The 16,862-nt window shown below is 46.4% G+C and overlaps 1 protein-coding gene across 4 annotated transcripts in view; it reads right to left on the bottom strand.

Moving 5' to 3' along the window:
• Positions 1-16,862, bottom strand: part of polr3e (polymerase (RNA) III (DNA directed) polypeptide E) — a 98,014-nt gene that overhangs the window by 17,233 nt on the left and 63,919 nt on the right. For all 4 annotated transcript variants that reach the window (XM_072481489.1, XM_072481487.1, XM_072481488.1 and 1 more), the window contains exons 17-19: positions 13,709-13,866; positions 10,208-10,272; positions 518-1,014 (exon numbers count right to left, since the gene is read on the bottom strand). In XM_072481489.1, the coding sequence (XP_072337590.1) occupies positions 518-1,014; positions 10,208-10,272; positions 13,709-13,866 (720 nt within the window). The remainder of the gene's footprint in view (positions 1-517; positions 1,015-10,207; positions 10,273-13,708; positions 13,867-16,862) is intronic.

The raw sequence follows: 16,862 nt of genomic DNA, 5'->3' as shown, positions 1-16,862 counted from the left end.
AACACAATGAACAGATTTTTGTTGGGTGTTAAGAGCTTCAGAACCAAGGCAGATAGTTGGGAGTGGAGGTATAAATCAGCTACAATCTAATTGAAAGACGAAACAGACTTGAAGGGCTAATTGGCTTAGAAGCACAGAATAGTACAGTAGAGGTGGCCATTTGGTCCATTGTGTCTGTGCTAGCTCTTTTGAAGAGTACTCCAGTTAGTCCCACTCCCTGCTCTTTCCCCATTTCTTTTTCTCCCAAACCTTGCCATTCATGTCACCACTGCTTCATTTTTCAAGCATCTTAAATTCGTCCACCTGGTTATCAACCTTTCAGCCATTGGAAACAGCTTCTCTTTACTTACTTTACCTAAACCATTCCCCATTTTGAGCACATTTATTATATTTATGTAACTTCTCAGTTTTCTCTCACTCCCATGTTCCCAATAACTGCAGAATATGGCTCTCCTGTTATCACAAAAACATCCACCAGCAGTTTATAAGAGCTATAGTGCAATTTACAGATACTCACAGGCACCAAGATCTGTTTGCATCCACAGCCCAAAAGGGTCTCCTGTAACATTCGGTCTGAAATGCCACTGAATAAAATATGCCCAGGGGGCAGACTTGCCAAGTGCAGGTTAAACAGTCGCTTCAGCTCACTTAAACTGAGCACAAAGTGTTTCCTGAGTGTCCCCCGCACAAATTCTTTCAGCTCTGCTTTCACAGCCTCACTCCGAGCCCCCTGGCTCTCAGCGGGCAAGTATGCTGAGTCACGAGAGCTCTCGTCTGAGTGGATCCCGTTGGCTGCCTCACTTCCCAGCCGTGAGTCTGTGTCCATGGGCTCCTCCTCACTCAGCGGCTCTTCCTTGATCTTGATGGTGAGCGGGGTGCCCTCAGGAGCTGATGTGCCTGTCCTATGTGGAGTCTTTCGCCGCCGGTAGTCGTTCTCCAGGACAGCATGATTCTCCCGTGCTCTCTCTTTGGCCGTGGCCACCCTTCGCTCCCCACACACCACCGCTGGCAAGGCTGCTCAAAATAAAGCAAACAATTAATTCTGTTTGCATGAAAACATTACAAACTGCAGAATGCCACATGTCTTTTTATTCCCCATATATTGAAAGAGGCCGTGCAGTCCAACTAGTTCTATGCTAGTGTTCATGTTCCATATGAAATTCCTCCTAAGGCAGCTTTTTCTGAACGTGACGAGGTTGCTAAACGTGATCCTGTCTCCGGCGGAGGGAAAGGGGATGAAGGTAGCGGTGGCACTGGACGCAGAGAAGGCGTTTGATCGGTGGAGTGGGGTTATTGGAAAGATTTGGAATTTTGTGGTGTGGGTGTGGCTGATGTACAAGGAGCCGATTGCGGGCATTCGCACTAATATGAATTTAGGGTACTTTGCTCTGTACCGGCTTACGAGGCAGGTGTGTCCTATGTCCTCCTGTTGTTTGCATTGGCTGTAGAGCCTCTGGCCATTGCGCTGAGCTCAGGGTTGTGGAAGGGGATAGTGAGGGGGGTGGTGGAGCATTAGGTATCCTCCTATGCCGAAGATTTGTTATTGAAAATTTTGGATCCGAGCATGTCGTTGGGAATATAAGACCATAAGACAGAGGAGCAGAATTAGTCCACTCGGCCCATCGAGTCTGCTCCGGCATTCAATCATGGCTGATATTTTCTCATCCCCATTCTCCTGCCTTCTCCCCATAACCCCGGATCTCCGGATCTTCATATCAATCAAGAACCTATCTAACTCTGTAATGGAGCTGCTTCAAAGATTTGGGACATTCTCGGGGTATAAATTGAACCTAGGCAAGAACAAATCTCTCATGGCCTCCCAGCTTGGAGTAGAGGGGGGGGGGGGGGGGGGGCTCCAAGGGTATAATTTTACTAGTTTTTTGGAGAGGGTGATTTGGCAAGGTGGGACAACCTCCCTCTGTCTTTGGCAGGCCCACATTTACTGTCCACAGATATAATTTTACTAGTTTTTTTGGAGAGGGTGATTTGGCAAGGTGGGACAACCTCCCTCTGTCATTGGCAGGCCCAAATTTACTGTACTACTATTGGGTGGCGAATGTGAAGGTGGTGCGGGGCTAGACCAAGGAAGGTGAGACCAAATGGGCTAAGATGAAAGAGGGCTTGTGTAGAGGGCCAGGATTGAGGGTGCTGGCAACGGCACTGCTCCCAATGGCTCTGGGAAAGTACTCGGTGAGTCCGGTGATGGTGGTGGCCACTTTGAAGATCTGTATGCAGTTTAGGCAACATTTTAATCTGGTGCCGGGTCCAGGGGGGGGGGGGGGGGGGGGGGTGCCAATTAGGGGGAATCATTGGTTCAAGCTGGGGAGGATGAATGCGAGGTTTGGGGGATGGGACAAGGGGGGGAATTAAGGAAATGAAGGACTTTTTTCTTGGGGGATGATTCGCGAGCTTTGAGGAGTTGGGAGAGAAGTACGGGTTGGTGCAGAGGTAAGGGTTTAGGTACCTGCAGGTTCGAGATTTACTCTACCAACTTTTCCATCGGGCAGGAGATACAAAAGTCTGAGAACACGCACGAACAGATTCAAAAACAGCTTCTTCCGCACTGTTACCAGACCCCTAAACGACCCTCTCATGGACTGACCTGATTAATCCTACACTCCTGTACGCTTCACCTGATGCCGGTGTCGATGTATTTACATTGCGTTGCCCTATTATGTATTTTCTTTTCATGTACTAAATGATCCGTTTGAGCTGCTCGCAGAAAAATACGTTTCACTGTACCTTGGTACGTGACAATAAACAAATCCATCCATCCGACCTTCCCGATAGCACCAGTTTCCTCGTTGCTGGAGGCGGTACTGTCAGTGGGAAGGTTGGCGAGGGGGTTGTTTCGGTGATCTATGGGGAGATCCTGGAGGACAGGGTGTCTATGGAGGGGATTAACGCGAAGTGGGAGGATGTGTTTTGGGGGGGGGGGGGAAAAGAGAGGCGACGACTTTGGGGTGCGGTGCTACGGAGAGTAAATGCCGCAACCTGGTGTGCGAGTTTGGGACTGATACAGTTGAAAGTCGTGTAAATAGCGCACCTCACAAAATCAAAGCTGAGCCGGCTGTTTGAGGGGGTGGAGGATGTCTGCAAGGGATGTGGGAGGGACCCCGCAAATCACGTTCACATGTTTTGGTCCTGCCCGAAGCTGGAAAGGTTTTGGCAGGAGGTATTTAGCATAATCTCAGGGATCTTCCATACGGGTGTGGAGCCCAGTCCCCTAGAAGCCATTTTTGGACCGGCCCGAGTTGCGGGCGGGTGCGGGGGCAGACGTTTTAGCCTTCACCGCTGATCGCTCGTAGCCGGGTCCAGTTGGGGTGGAGATCAGCTTGTCCGCATTGTACCTTGGCTTGGAGAGGGGAACCTGCTGGAGTTTTTGATCCTGGAGAAGGTGAAGTTTGAGGGGGGGGGGGGGGGGGAAGAGAAGGAGTGGTTCTACAATTCAGGGGCTTGGTTATTATGCACTTTTGGGAGTAGGTTGCCGTTGAATGTTGAGGGGGAGGGAGGGGAGGTGGGTGGGGGATGGGCTGCTTTCTTTTCTGTTATATACTGTTGGGGTTGTTTTGCTTTTGTTTCTTTCTTGTATGGTGAAAATGAAAAAAATATGGCAAACAAAAATATTTTAAAGAAAAAGAGCTTCCTCCCACTCTCGCCTTCATATCCTTCTATTTCTTTCTTCCTCAGGTAATTATTTAAATTCTCTTACATGCAACTGTTCTATTTATCTCAACCATTTCCTGTGGTAGCAAGTTCCAAATTATGACTGCAATCTGAGTAAAGACATTTATTCTAAATGTCCTATTTGACTATCTTTCTTGATGGCCTCTGTTTTTGCTCTTCCCACAAATGGAAACATCATTACCATGTCTCCCCTACCAAACCGTACCTCTGGCTTGGGTGACTCCCAGCCTTCCCTTTTCTAGAGAAAAGAACTCCAGTTTGTTCACCTGATAGTTAAAAGCTTTCAGTTCTGGTATCAATTTCATCAATAATTTTTGTACCTTCTCCATATAGTACCTCTTTAGCCTTTCTGTAACATGGAGGTAAAGGTAAAGTCGATATAGTTCCAGATGACCATAGGCTTCTTTCCCCTTTGAGGGGAAGAGCCGACTGGTGGTGATTTAACCTGAGGATCATCACACCTCAGACAAAGTTGAGAATAACCTCAGCCAGTTGGGGAATTGCTGCTGGCCTTGCTCTGCATCATGAACCAGTTATATAGCCAAATGAGTTAAGCTGCCCCCAGATGGAGGCTAGAACTTGATTGAAATGACAGAGACATTTGCTTTCCATTTTACCATTCCTCCTTTGAAAGTTACCACGCCCATGTTAGGATATTGTTCCGCCAGTCCCCCTTGCTCCAACCGCGCATTCTGCCTGAGCCTCGACAGTGAGTGCAGTTTTCGACAGGCGGAGGAAATCCCAACTGAATCCAACTTTTCCTCACCCATAGGTGGCTGCGCACTTCCCATTTGGAGTACCTGTTAATGACTGAAAATGGCTGATATCCCACCCATCAGTACAGAATTGCAGAGGCTGCTCCCCCTATTTTGGCTGAGATCAGTTAACACACCGCAGACTGGAGATTGAATACGGGCTTTCCTTTTTGTTTTTAAATATAGAGTACCCAATTAATATTTTCCAATTAAAGGGCAATTTAGCGTGGCCAATCCACCAACCCTGCACATCTTTGGATTGTGGGGGCGCAACCCACGCAAACACGGGGAGAATGTGCAAACTCCACACGGAGATTTAAAAAGCGCGGGAGCTGCGAGTCGGAGCGGAGATTTAAAAAGACCGCGGCCTAGTTTCGGGAGCCGTTCGGAGGAGGAGGAGCAGTCTCTGTCAGGGAGAAAACCTGAGAACATCTAAGACCCTCAGAAGGTAAGAAAGTGATTTTTACTCATTTTTACTTTTATTAGCTTTTCTAATTGTGTGTGTGTGTGTGTGTGGAGGCGGGGGGGGGGGGAGGAGGAGAGAAACTGAAGTGACATCACAGAAAAGCTGTGACCTGAGTGGCTGGTTGGGAATCTACACTAAATTAAAAAAATTAAGCATTGGTAACTAATTAAACATAATTACTTAATTATAATTTAGAGGGGTATCTAAGCCAGAGATCGGAGAGTATCATATTTAGCTTTCACATTTATAGTAGAAATCTAGTGCTAGGAAACAGATAGTTAACAGTAACTTAAATTTTTTAAAAAACTTTTAATTTTAATTTACTAATTAATTGACGCAATGTCAGTTAGAGGGGTGCAGTGCTCTGACTGTGAGATGTGGCAGGTCCGGGAGGCTTCCAGCGTCCCGGATGGCTTCATCTGCAGAAAGTGCACCCAACTGGAGCTCCTCACAGACCGCATGGTTCGGTTGGAGCAGCAATTGGATGCACTTAGGAGCATGCAGGTAGCGGAAAGCGTCATAGATCGCAGTTATATAAATGTGGTCACACCCAAGGTTCAGGCAGAGAAATGGGTGACCACCAGAAAGGGCAGGCAGTCAGTGCAGGAATCCCCTGTGGTTGCCCTCCTCTCGAACAGGTATATCCTTTTGGATACTGTCGGGGGGATAGCCTATCAGGGGAAAACAGCAGCAGCGAGAGCAGTGGCACCACGGCTGGCTCTGATGTTCAGAAGGGAGGGTCAAAGCGCAGAAGAGCAATAGTAATAGGGGACTCTATAGTCAGGGGCACAGATAGGCGCTTCTGTGGACGTGAAAGAGACTCGAGGATGGTATGTTGCCTCCCTGGTGCCAGGGTCCAGGATGTCTCCGAACAGGTAGAGGGCATCCTGAAGGGGGAGGGCAAACAGGCAGAGGTCGTTGTACATATTGGTACTAACGACATAGGCAGGAAGGGGCATGAGGTCCTGCAGCAGGAGTTCAGGGAGCTAGGCAGAAAGTTAAAAGACAGGACCTCTAGGGTTGTAATCTCGGGATTACTCCCTGTGCCACGTGCCAGTGAGGCTAGAAATAGGAAGATAGAGCAGCTAAACACGTGGCTAAACAGCTGGTGTAGGAGGGAGGGTTTCCGTTATCTGGACAACTGGGAGCTCTTCCGGGGCAGGTGTGACCTATATAAGGACGGGTTGCATCTAAACTGGAGAGGCATAAATATCCTGGCCGCGAGGTTTGCTAGCGTCACACGGGAGGGTTTAAACTAGTATGGCAGGGGGGTGGGCATGGGAGCAATAGGTGAGAGCATTGAGGGAGAACTAGGGAATAGGGACAGTGTGGCTCTGAGGCAGAGCAGACAGGAAGAAGTTGCTGAACACAGCGGGCCTGTTGGCCTGAAGTGCATATACATGTTTTAATGCAAGAAGTATTACGGGTAATGCAGATGAATTTAGAGCTTGGATTAGTCCTTGGAACTATGATGTTGTTGCCATTACAGAGACCTGGTTGAGGGAAGGGCAGGAATGGCAGCTAAACGTTCCAGGATTTAGATGTTTCAGGAGGGATAGAGGGGGATGTAAAAGGGGTGGTGGAGTTGCGCTACTGGTTAGGGAGAATATCACAGCTGTACTACGGGAGGACACCTCAGAGGGCAGTGAGGCTATAGGGTAGAGATCAGGAATAAGAAGGGTGCAGTCACAATGTTGGGGATTTACTACAGGCCTCCCAACAGCCAGCAGGAGATAGAGGAGCAGATAGGTAGACAGGTTTTGGAAAAGAGTAAAAACAACAGGGTTGTGGTGATGGGAGACTTCAACTTCCCCAATATTGACTGGGACTCACTTAGTGCCAGGGGCTTAGACGGGGCAGAGTTTGTAAGGAGCATCCAGGAGGGCTTCTTAAAACAATATGTAGACAGTCTAACTAGGGAAGGGGTGGTACTGGACCTGGTATTGTGGAATGAGCCCGGCCAGGTGGTAGAAGTTTCAGTAGGGGAGCATTTCGGGAACAGTGACCACAATTCAGTAAGTTTTAAAGTGCTGGTGGACAAGGATAAGAGTGGTCCTAGGATGAATGTGCTAAATTGGGGGAAGGCTAATTATAACAATATTAGGCGGGAACTGAAGAACCTAGATTGGGGCAGATGTTTGAGGGCAAATCAACATCTGACATGTGGGAGGCTTTCAAGTGTCAGTTGAAAGGAATTCAGGACTGGCATGTTCCTGTGAGGAAGAAGGATAAATACGGCAATTTTCGGGAACCTTGGATAACGAGAGATATTGTAGGCCTCGTCAAAAAGAAAAAGGGGGCATTTGTCAGGGCTAAAAGGCTGGGAACAGACGAAGCCTGTGTGGAATATAAGGAAAGTAGGAAGGAACTTAAGCAAGGAGTCAGGAGGGCGAGAAGGGGTCACGAAAAGTCATTGGCAAATAGGGTTAAGGAAAATCCCAAGGCTTTTTACACGTACATAAAAACAAGAGGGTAGCCAGGGAAAGGGTTGGCCCACTGAAGGATAGGCAAGGGAATCTATGTGTGGAGCCAGAAGAAATGGGCGAGGTACTAAATGAATACTTTGCATCAGTATTCACCAAAGAGAAGGAATTGGTAGATGTTGAGTCTGGAGAAGGGTGTGTAGATAGCCTGGGTCACATTGAGATCCAAAAAGACGAGGTGTTGGGTGTCTTGAAAAATATAAAGGTAGATAAGTCCCCAGGGCCTGATGGGATCTACCCCAGAATACTGAAGGAGGCTGGAGAGGAAATTGCTGAGGCCTTGACAGAAATCTTTGGATCCTCGCTGTCTTCAGGGGATGTCCCGGAGGACTGGAGAATAGCCAATGTTGTTCCTCTGTTTAAGAAGGGTAGCAAGGATAATCCCGGGAACTACAGGCTGGTGAGCCTTACTTCAGTGGTAGGGAAATTACTGGAGAGAATTCTTAGAGACAGGATCTACTCCCATTTGGAAGCAAATGGACGTATTAGTGAGAGGCAGCACGGTTTTGTGAAGGGAAGGTCGTGTCTCACTAACTTGAGAGAGTTTTTCGAGGAGGTCACTAAGATGATTGATGCAGGTAGGGCAGTGGATGTTGTCTATATGGACTTCAGTAAGGCCTTTGACAAGGTCCCTCATGGTAGACTAGTACAAAAGGTGAAGTCACACGGGATCAGGGGTGAGCTGGCAAGGTGGATACAGAACTGGCTAGGCCATAGAAGGCAGAGAGTAGCAAAGGAAGGATGCTTTTCTAATTGGAGGGCTGTGACCAGTGGTGTTCCACAGGGATCAGTGCTGGGACCTTTGCTCTTTGTAGTATATATAAATGATTTGGAGGAAAATGTAACTGGTCTGATTAGTAAGTTTGCAGACGACACAAAGGTTGGTGGAATTGCGGATAGCGATGAGGACTGTCAGAGGATACAGCAGGATTTAGATTGTTTGGAGACTTGAGCGGAGAGATGGCAGATGGAGTTTAATCCGGACAAATGTGAGGTAATGCATTTTGGAAGGTCTAATGCAGGTAGGGAATATACAGTGAATGGTAGAACCCTCAAGAGTATTGAAAGTCAGAGAAATCTAGGAGTACAGGTCCACAGGTCACTGAAAGGGGCAACACAGGTGGAGAAGGTAGTCAAGAAGACATACGGCATGCTTGCCTTCATTGGCCGGGGCATTGAGTATAAGAATTGGCAAGTCATGTTGCAGCTGTATAGAACTTTAGTTAGGCCACACTTGGAGTATAGTGTTCAATTCTGGTCGCCACACTACCAGAAGGATGTGGAGGCTTTAGAGAGGGTGCAGAAGAGATTTACCAGAATGTTGCCTGGTATGGAGGGCATTAGCTATGAGGAGAGGTTGAATAAACTCGGTTTGTTCTCACTGAAACGACGGAGGTTGAGGGGCGCCCTGATAGAGGTCTACAAAATTATGAGGGGCATAGACAGAGTGGATAGTCAAGAGGCTTTTCCCCGAGGTAGAGGGGTCAATTACTAGGGGGCACAGGTTTAAGGTGAGAGGGGCAAGGTTTAGAGTAGATGTACGAGGCAAGTTTTTTTTACACAGAGGGTAGTGGGTGCCTGGAACTCGCTACCGGAGGAGGCGGTGGAAGCAGGGACGATAGTGACATTTAAGGGGCATCTTGACAAATACATGAATAGGATGGGAATAGAGGGATACGGACCCAGGAAGTGTAGAAGATTGTAGTTTAGTCGGGCAGCATGGTCGGCACGGGCTTGGAGGGCCTGTTCCTGTGCTGTACATTTCTTTGTTATTTGTTCTTTGACAGTGACTCAGAGCCGGGATCGAACCTGGGATCGTGGCGCTGTGAGGCAGCAGTGCCAACCACTGTGCCAGACTTTCATAATCTGTACAGCTCAATGCCTAATTTTAATCAATTAAAAAGGTGTGCAAAGTTTTAATTTTCAAGTATTAATCTCCCGCTATTAGCAGTGTGATTTCAGGAACAGTAAATGGTCCATGTTAACCCACATGACTCTACATAATGAACGTGACTTGGTCTCTTTTGTATGCCCAATACATGTATACTTCTTTTGTGCTTTATTTTCAAGGTGATTGCCCCAACAGCAACCCCCTCCCCCACTTTCCCACTGCTGCACGCTACTTTGCAACACTGGCAAAGAGAGCAATGACTCGCTCTTGGGCTTGTGCCACAACTGAGCATGAGACACCAGATGGCACTTGGGAAGGAAGAGCTGTGGCTACAGACCTCCCCCCCCACTCATCTGCAGTACCCAATCACCTAATTGCACATCTTCCCTATGGCACAGGGCAGATTGAGAAATTGCTGTAAGGAACAGAGATGCCTGTCCAAGAAAAGTCTTTCTTTTGCAATTGGACTCTGCTGAGCACATGACTAAAGTGTGAACCAATCAGACACCCAGAGGAGTGGTAGGGTCTTTCATTTAGAAAAAAAAAAACTTAAATTGGGATAGAATTGGAGATAAATTGCATTTTGGTCATGCACAATATTTTAAATCCCACTCCAACCTGTTAAAAGGTTTGAAGAAACTTGTTTGATGGGAAGTGCAGTAATTGCTGCCAATGCCATTTATGATTTTGATGGGATAATGGGCAGAATTACAATGTGCAATCTCAAAAATGTTAAATGCCCAATAATTTCAAGTTCTAAAAACTGAATTTGATCTTTGTTTACTGTAGACCACCTTGCTTTAATGTCTAAAACAGGCACATGCTACGTTGAGCTACAAATAGGACGCCATCGTCATTTTTTGGGTTTGCCATAAATTAAATGCACTCAGTGATTAAAAGTTGACTAGTTTCTTGACATGTTTACCTGCTTGAGGCGCAGATTTCTTTGGCATCATGTCTTCCTTGGAAAGATTGTACACTTTCTCCAACCTGCACACAGAGAAAGCCCTGCATAGTTACAACCGAAAACATATCTCCCATTGTAAACATTTGATTGCATAACCCCCTCCACTGATGGGTGCTTGATTGGCAACTCGGCTGAGCAAGCACCATTTCAGCAACTCCTATCTGTGATTAGATGAAAGCTGAAGTCACTGTAGAAGCTGTTCAGTAATGTAAAGATCCCAAGGATCTCCATTAATTAATTAAAAATAAAGTCAAAACGCGGTAGGTCTAAAATTAGATTTCTGGTAAGCTTGAATAGGTCATAAATAGGCTTTCAAACTGGCCAATTCTTCCTCTCAACTGTGATGTTGTACGAATTAAGTCAAAGAAGCAGGAAAATATTGACTTCTACACAACAACCATGATTATGGAAACCTCTTTTCAGTAACTTTACTGTAAACAACTTGTTCAGACTTTATAAAACAGGGATTCTGCTGTGAGGGAAATAATTCTGTTGATACAGCCCCTACCAGTAGTTGTAGGTATTGTGGGTCTAGAGGAAACAGGGACAGAAAAATTGCACCTCTGGGTGGGGGGACAATCTCGCCCAGTAATTCTGGAGGACAATGTCTTCAAGTCTCAATACGTCCCACAAACAATGCAGCTGGGAAATGATTTACAAAGCCCTCTTTCCAACACAATGCATATGTGCAGACACACAAGAACTGCCTGGAATGTAACACATTCATGGCTGCATTGAAAAGGAAAATCAAAAACCCAAAGCTTACTGGAAAGAGTGATGGGAGGGGCGGAGGAGGTGTTTAATCTCAATTAAAACTGCAAGATTTTGTCAGTTTTCCCCGTGGTAAAATATTCACTCGTCACCACTGAAATTATCCAGGAATGAGCCAGGACACTCTAAATTAGCAATGATACTCGACGGCCTGTTATAATGGTGCTCTTATGAGAATGAAGGAGCCAGCCAGTGACGGTGTAAAAATCTGCACAGAAAGGTTCTTTGTACAAGATGCAGTTGTATGGTTTAAAAAGAAAACTTATTTTTGTGCTGTGAAAAGAATGAACGAAAAAGAGCACGATGAGTCTTCAGAGAATTACAGTGTAATAATTTGAAGAATGCAGAATCATGCTGTAACATGTTGAGGCTCAGAGAGGATGGAGTGACAGACAGTCTGATCACATTAACAGCTTAGCCGCAAAATTATGCTGTTACCATAGTAACAGCATCACCTCGGTACAGTGTGCTGCCGATGGGACACAATGTGCTGGATAGGATGGGGCTTTGTAGTTGCATTATCACTAAGAGAGATTCAGCAGCGATGGCTTGGTGGTTTTAGACAGAGAATTAACAAGGAGAAATAATAAACCTAAAGGCAGACAGTGAGTAACCTTGGGCACCTCCTGTGCTCCTCCCAGTCACCAGTTGAAGTGAGTCACTGGCAGCAGTTAGCAGACAATCTGTTGGGCTCGGAACATGACCTAGAGTCAGGGAGGGAGACTGAAGAATTAAAGTTCAAAGGTTGCACAGTAGCCTCTTGAAACAATGTTTACCTTATTGAAACTTCTAAAATTCTTAAGATTTGACGGGGTAGATGCTGTGACGTTTTCCCAACTGGGAGTCCAGAACTATGGACAATGGTCTCAGATTAAGGGATTGGCAGTTTAGGGCTGAGATGAGTAGAAATTTCTTCTGAGGATTATGAACCTTTGGAATTCTTTACCCAGAGAGCTGTTGCCGTTCTATTGTTGAGTACATGCAAGATTGAGTTGATACATTTACAGATACAAGGAACCAAGAAAACGGGGCTAGGCAGGGAAGTGTTGCTGATGCAGAAGGTCAGCTATGATCTTACTGATGTAGAGATGCCGGCGTTGGACTGGGACGGGCACAGTAAGAAGTCTTTCAGCACCAGGTAAAGTCCAACAGGTTTGTTTCAAATCACTAGCTTTCGGTGCTCCGAAGGCTAGTGATTCGAAACAAACCTGTTGGACTTTAACCTGGTGTTGTAAGACTTCTTACTATGATCTTACTGAATGGCAGATCAGAATGGTGTGAGGGGCCTTGACTCAACATTTTTTAGAACTGTTCCTTGCCCTCCTTTTGTCTGGATTAAGTGCTCAAGGCATTCTCTCTTTTTAAAATTAGTATCCAATTAATTTTGTTCCAATTAAGGGCCAATTTAGCATTGCCAATCCACAATCCTGCACATCCTTGGGTTGTAGGGGTGAGACCCACAAGCACAGGGAGAATGTGTAAACTCCACAGTGACCCAGGGCTAGGATTGAACCCGGGTCCTTGGCGGCGCGAAGCAGCAGTGCTTCCCCTAAGGCCTTCCCTTTACGGCATACTTTTACTTCCATTTCCCCAAAAAGTCAGCTCGATTTCCCTTTGTAGGTCGTATATTCAGAAATCGAAAGACTGCCTTGTCCTCATTCCACTGTGACAAATGCAGGATTTTAGATATATTGGATTATCAACATTTGGCAATTTAAGGGTTAAAAGCCTGGGGTGTGTGTGTGTTTGACTGCAGTAGTCATGTTTTTAAATGAATCTTGTTTTGCAAGACCAGAAAGTGTTTATGAGCCAGAGGTGAAACTGACCATCGTAAAACCCTGGGCTAATGCACTGTTGTTTGACTGGGGGGGGGGACCCTGGGGAGTTAATGTGTTTCAGCCTGGGGAGTTAATTTGTTTTCAGTCTGGGGAGATGATGTCATTGCTGGGTGGAACAAAGGTATTCAGACATTTTGAGAAAGCTTTTGAATCGAGTTATGATCTGGCTAAAACTGAGTCCACAAGTAAGGTATTTGCTCTCTTAGTAGGATAGTTAAGATATACTATTTAAAGCTGTGCAGACTTGTCAGAGGACATGGGGGACGTTGAAACAAACCAGTTGAAACAGCTTTTTGAAGAGTCTGCAGGAGTTCTAACAGGAGCCAAATCTGTTCTGGAAAGTAAGTATTACTCCGTGCCATTAGGATGTAGGATGGATTGAGAGTGGTGCGGTTTTTCCTCTCTTGCTGTATAATTAGGAATGGAGATAGTATTTAAGGGTATTGTATTTTATGTATTTAGTAGTATTGTTTAAGGGGTAATTGTAAGCTTTTTTCGAGTGTGAGGTTAAAGTGTTTAATATCGTGTTAGTAATAACATTTTGTTTTAAAATATCAAATCCTATTTCTTCGTGCAATCACTTTTGGAGCAAAGTATTCTTTCAGTCTTACAAATTAAAATAAAACATTAAGGTTTCGGTCCAGTATCCTATCCTAGCCCCTGTTGGGGTCTGGTCTGTAATCGTAATACCACTCAAAACAGCCTGTTGTAACACCACAAAACTATGCACTTGAATGGTTACTGGACAAGCAATTCTACCCCTGCTCTGATGTAATCAGTCTGACACATTACACACATCTGGTGTGACGGAGTGCATCTTTCCCCAATCCCCAGTGTGATATTAGATTACTTGGCCTGAATTCCCATCCAAAGCATGTGCTGCCTCTGGACAACATCTGGATGTTTCTTCACAAACTCTGCGTCGGGGGGAAGCAGGAACTCCCAGCCTTTGTTGATACGAGGAACCGCCATTTGCTCCAGGAAGTCCTTCACATCCTCAGGAGGGAGCTGGTCAACAAAGATGAACAGAACTAAGATTGGGTTCCCATGCTGTATTCATTATAATGTCCGAATGCTGCTTTATAAAGTCACTGTTGCATATGCTGTTTGGCACACGTTAAAAAAATATTCCAATTAAGGGGCAACTTAGTGTGGCCAATCCACTTACCTGGCACAACTTTGGTTGTGGGAGGTGAGACCCACGCGGACACAGATGTTTGGCACACTTTGGAACCTAATTTAGAACTCCAAGAGACTGGGTTCTATATATCAATGAACAGTAAGCCTCACTTAGCTTTAATATATTAATTTAAAAATGACAAATGGCACAATTTATTGAAAAAGTCCTTTTCTGTTCATTGTTGGAAAGGCCAAAATTTTAAAGGTTAAACATTGTAAATATTTGATTATAATATGCATTCACCCCCAGCATATGTCAATATATTTATAAAGCTATTTCAATCATTGAAAAAATTATGTATAATAATGCTATCAAAAATATAAACACATTTCTTAAAATCTCTACCTCAGCTGTGTGCGCGCACTATATGTACATTTGTGTGTATGCATTTGTATATGCAAGTGTGTGAGTGTGAACGTGCCAGAGCGCACGGGTAAGGTAGTGTGAGAAAATGATTCTTACACTTTTAGAGTTCTGTATGATGATAGGTAGACTACCATCTATATATAATATGAGTAGTTAATCATCATCTACAGTGCAGAAGGAGACCATTCGGTCCGTCGAGTCTGCACCGACCCACTTAAGTCTTCACTTCTTCCCTATCCCTGTAACCCAATAACCCCTCCTAACCTTTTTGGACACTAAGGGCAATTTAGCATGGCCAATCCACCTAACCTGCACGTCTTTGGAGTGTGGGAGGAAACGGGAGCACCCGGAGGAAACCCACGCAGACAAGGGGAGAACGTGCAGACTCCTCACAGACAGTGCCCCAGCGGGGAATTGAACCTGGGACCCTGGCGCTGTGAAGCCACAGTGCTAGCCACTTGTGCTACCGGGCTACCTGTTTGTTTTACTGTTGTAGTTCTAGCATCCGACCAGCAGGTGGGGCGAGTATGCAGGCACAGGACCCGGATGTATCATGTGTTCCATCAGAAGGTGTTTGTTAGGGCGGTACATGGCGCTGTGGTCATCTCTGGGACTACGGCGCCGAGGACTCTGGATCGAATCCCGGCCCTGTGTCACTGTCCGTATGGAGTTTGCACATTCTCCCCGTGTCTGCGTGGGTTTCACCCCCACAAACCAAAGATGTGCAGGTTAGGTGGATTGGCCACGCTAAATTGCCCCTTAATTGGAAAAAAAATAATTGGGTACTCTAAATTAAATAAATAAAAGAAGATATTTGTTCGGAGTTGATAGCAGTCACATATTAGAGTAGCATCATAGTGTAAGGTAGTGTTAGACAATTATTTCCAACTGTATTAATCTTAGACATTTTATTTATTTGTTAGTGTAGTGTTAATAATAAATAACTTTGTTTATTTAAAAAAGTCTAATGTTCTTTGTTCACACGGCAAAATTGAGATTCCATATCAGTCCAATCAAAGAACATTACATTCTGTGGTCCAAGAATTTGGTCCGTAGATACATTCTTCTTTTAAAAAATAGACATTTTGAGGACTTCCGGTTGGGGCGATGCGGAGCTAAGCCGCACATTTCGGCAGCTCCCGTTATAACGGACTTTTGGGCTCTCCAGAGGAGCCCCAACGGAAATTTTTTGATTTAATCCCGTGTGGGAAGGGGAAGTAAGGGGACCTTACGTTGTATGGCGGAAATTAGCGGTGGAGCGTCGGAGAAAGAGGCTCTGGAGCAGTGGCAAAAACGAGGGGGAAAAAACAAGAGGCGGAGGGCGGGGATCGAGCAGCATGGGGGCCGGACCAGCAGGAGTTCCTTAAGCGCTGTGTGGAGGAGCTTAAAAAGGAGGTGCTGGCGCCAATGCTGTTGGCGATCAAGGGGCTGAAGGAGACCCAGAAGGCCCAGGCGGTGGAGCTTCGTGAGGTGAGAGATAAAACGAATGAGAACAAGGACGAGATCCTGGGCCTGGTGGTAAAAATGGAGGCGCACAAGGCGGGCCGAGAGACTCGAGGTCCTGGAGAACAAGTCGAGGAGGAAGAATCTCCGGATTCTGGGTCTCCCCGAAGGAGTGGAGGGAGCTGATGCCGGGGCGTATGTGAGTACGATGCTCCAGTCGCTGATGTGTGCGGAGGCCTCTCCGAGCCCCCTGGAGCTGGAAGGGGCTCACCGGGTCCTGGCGAGGAGACCTAAGGCTGATGAGCCGCCAAGGGCAATAGTGGCATGGTTCCATCGCTTCGCGGACAAAGAAAGTGTTCTGAGATGGGCCAAGAAGGTGCGGAGCAGTAGATGGGAGAATGCGGTGATCCAAGTCTACCAGGATTGGAGCGCGGAGGTGGCAAGGAGGAGAGCTAGCTTCAACCGGGCCAAGGCGGTGCTGCAAAAAAGAGTCAGGTTCGGCATGTTGCAGCCTGCGCGACTGTGTGTCACTTATCAGGACCGACACCATTATTTTGAAACGCCAGAAGAGGCTTGGACCTTTATCCAAACGGAAAAATTGGACTCGAACTGAGGGGCTGGGGTTGCGAGGGGGGATGTTGGTTGTATACGGGGTTGTAAATATGGGTAAAGAATATTTCATGGGTGGGATGATGGATGCGGCTGTGGGTAGAGTTCTGGTTAAAATTCTTTTTTTTTTTTCTGTAGACGAGATGGTGGGGAATGTGGGCATCGGTGCTAGAGGGAGGTGAGACTCGGGGATGGGGGAACTGGGACAATGGCCACAACAGGAGCTGCGCCACAGGGGGCGGGGCTTGCTCAGGAAAGCGCGGGCTTTTTCCCGCGCTGGGGGGGGGGGATGGAGGAAGGTAAGGAGGAAGAGAGACTCCCACATGGGGGAGATCATCGGGATGGCGGGGGAAGCCGGGGTCAGCAGAAGTCAGCTGACTCACGGAAGTAATATGGGGGGAGCAAA

The sequence above is a fragment of the Scyliorhinus torazame genome, chromosome 17, assembly GCF_047496885.1.
Source record: "Scyliorhinus torazame isolate Kashiwa2021f chromosome 17, sScyTor2.1, whole genome shotgun sequence".
NCBI classification, from domain to species: domain Eukaryota; kingdom Metazoa; phylum Chordata; class Chondrichthyes; order Carcharhiniformes; family Scyliorhinidae; genus Scyliorhinus; species Scyliorhinus torazame.
This window is presented reverse-complemented; position numbering and strand designations above follow the sequence as displayed.